This window comes from Callithrix jacchus, chromosome 8, assembly GCF_049354715.1.
Source record: "Callithrix jacchus isolate 240 chromosome 8, calJac240_pri, whole genome shotgun sequence".
NCBI lineage: Eukaryota > Metazoa > Chordata > Mammalia > Primates > Cebidae > Callithrix > Callithrix jacchus.
In genome coordinates, this window is record NC_133509.1 from 56414445 (window position 1) to 56417108 (window position 2664).

A 2664-nucleotide genomic window follows, 5' to 3' on the forward strand; every position below is an offset into this window, starting at 1 on the left:
ATATAACCCATTACACCTACCTCTTAGGTTCAACTCCTTTGTAACTTCTGGTTGCAGCTTAGCCTTAAAAGTCATTCAAAAGACAATTTAAACAAGTCAGAGTACAATAACAAAAGGCTTTATGGATTGCAACCTTAAACCTCTTACGCACTATGCCCACCAAATATGAAGAATGTCCTTCCCTCAATCTTTTTCTTGGTAGGCGGTATGAAGTGTGTACTGTGGGACTGTACTGTGTCCACAAGGTGGCAGTGGCTCAATTACTCTCCTTCTAAGACTGCCTTTAATTTCAGAAGCATGAAAATTACTGGAGGACTTGCATTTCATTGGTTAAGCAGCCAACAGAAAGGCTCTCTCCTGCACTAGAGGATGTGAACTTAAGATACAGAAGCAGTTCCTCTGAAAAAAGAAGGTTGGAATTATCATAAATTGTCTCTAGGCTAAGACCAGGATGGAGAAAATGTTGGAGTGTGCATTCATAATCTTGTGGCTTCAGTTTGGCTGTAAGTGGGAGGTTAAGAAATGAGAACCATTCATGCAAAGCTGAGAGAGATGAAGATTTAATTTCAGCTCATTCAGTTTTCCTGTTGGAATTTTAAAAAACTGCTAAACTAAAAGCTTTGTGTAATTTCTGATTTTGTTTTCCTGAACAGGGATGAGTGGAGAAGACCAGGTGACACAGAGACATGAGGCCCTGAGACTCCAGGAGGGAGACAGTAGCAGTATCAACTGCAGTTACACAGTCAGCAGTTTCAACCGGCTGCTCTGGTATAGGCAGGATCCTGGGAAAGGCCTTGAATTCCTCTTCATCCTGTATTCAGCTGGGGAAGAAAAGCAGAAAGGAAGGCTAAAAGCCACATTAACAAAGAAGGAAAGCTTTCTGCACATCACAGCCCCTAAACCTGAAGACTCAGCCACATACCTCTGTGCTGTGCAGGCACAGTGTTCCCCAGGCACCTGCAACTTGTATCAAAACTCTGCAGCTGGGGATCTGGAATGAGGGCAGAGGCATCTCTGCTGTTCTTTCTCTTGAAGGAGTATTTATTTAATGCTCAGGACCTTTTTCCACATGGTCCTTTGGAGAATAAAGTCATGAGACATAGTTAAGGGCAGAGACTACTGTTCATTCTGTCCAGGCATTCTAAACAGTTCCTTGTGCATGTTCATGCTGTCTACTCTTTATAATATCCCAGAACTTCCCTCACATAAATTCAAAAGGGCTAGATGTAATATGAAGAGTCCTGGTTTCCAGCTGTGGACCACTTGGAAAAAGACTGCACAGGTGCATACACTGCCTGTTAAAAAAAACTGACACAATTTCCGTGTTGTCTCATAATAATCTGGCTGTGAAATGTAAGTGAACCTTGTTCATCTTAATATAGTCTTCTTGAAGTCCACATCTCCACCAGCCACAGCTCTATATTTCTCATCCCTTCATAATAAAGTTAATTTTAACAACTGTCTGTACTCATTCTCTTAATTTCCGTTCTTCAGTCTCATTCCAATCTGGCCCCTGTTAACATCACTCCAAGAGAAGTTCTCCCTATAACACCAGCAGTTTTGGTATTGATAAGGACATCAGATATTTTTCAGTACTCATCTTGTCTAAGATTTTCAGCAGTCTTTCTTCCCTTATCATAAAAATAAACATTATTTTAATCAAAATAATACTCACATACATTTACAAAATCCAACAGCACTGTTCTTTTGCTCCCAACCCTCCAGACACCCCCTTCAGGTCTCCCCATTCTCAGGTGATGGTCTCACATTTATCTGAACATTTAAAATGCTATTTCTTTGCTTTTCTCTTTCTTTTTGAAATTGAGGTACAACACATAATAAGGTGCACAGAACTTCAGCTTACAGCTCAATGGAATTTTACACTTCTTTGGATCTGTGTAACACCATCCAGATCTATATATTGAAATTTTCCATTACTTCAGAAGATTCCCAGATGCCCCTTCCAATTCAATAGCCCTCCTCCCACTCTCCGCCTGAGTAACCACAATTCTGGCTTCCATCACCTAAACTTCGTGTGACTGGAATGATATTGCACTGTACAGCATATATTCTACTGTCTCAATTTCTTCCCTCCATGTAGCATCTTTGAAATTCATTAATGTTGTTGTATGCATAAATTATTTTTAAGTTTATGTTTAAAGTCCCCCTGTATAAATATGTAATAATTTATTTTTCCATTCTTCTTGAAATAAGCATTTGGGTTTTTCAGATTATTTACAGTTTTGTGCCATCGTGGAAAAGGCTGCTACAAACATTTATTTAAATATTCTTTGGTGGACATATAAACTCATTATTCTTGGGTAATTCCACTGGAATGAACTTAACTAGGCCATAAAATAGGCCTATATTTAGCCTTAGTGGTAATTATTAAATGTATTTCAAAAGGTGATCAAGTTGTGTGCTCTTATGAACAATGTATGGGAGTTCCAGTTGTATCTCATAAAATTGTGGTTTTAATTTGCTTTCCCTGAAGAATAATGATGCCGAGCACCTTTTCATATGCTCACTGGCCATCTGGATATTCTTTTCTGTCTAGCACCCGTTCAAGTCATTTGTTTATTGTTCACATGTAGGCATGCTTTACAGATTCTGGCTATAAGCCCCTGCAAAACCATGTATTGTGAACTCTCTACTAATCCATTA

General features: G+C 39.0%; 1 gene segment (V, D, J or C); it reads left to right on the forward strand.

Moving 5' to 3' along the window:
- Nucleotides 1-401: 401 nt before the first annotated feature.
- On the forward strand, nucleotides 402-1000 carry LOC103795710 (T cell receptor alpha variable 20-like). The segment is given in 2 exon segments: nucleotides 402-503; nucleotides 654-1000. Coding segments are annotated over 2 exon segments (399 nt in total).
- Nucleotides 1001-2664: the final 1664 nt, after the last annotated feature.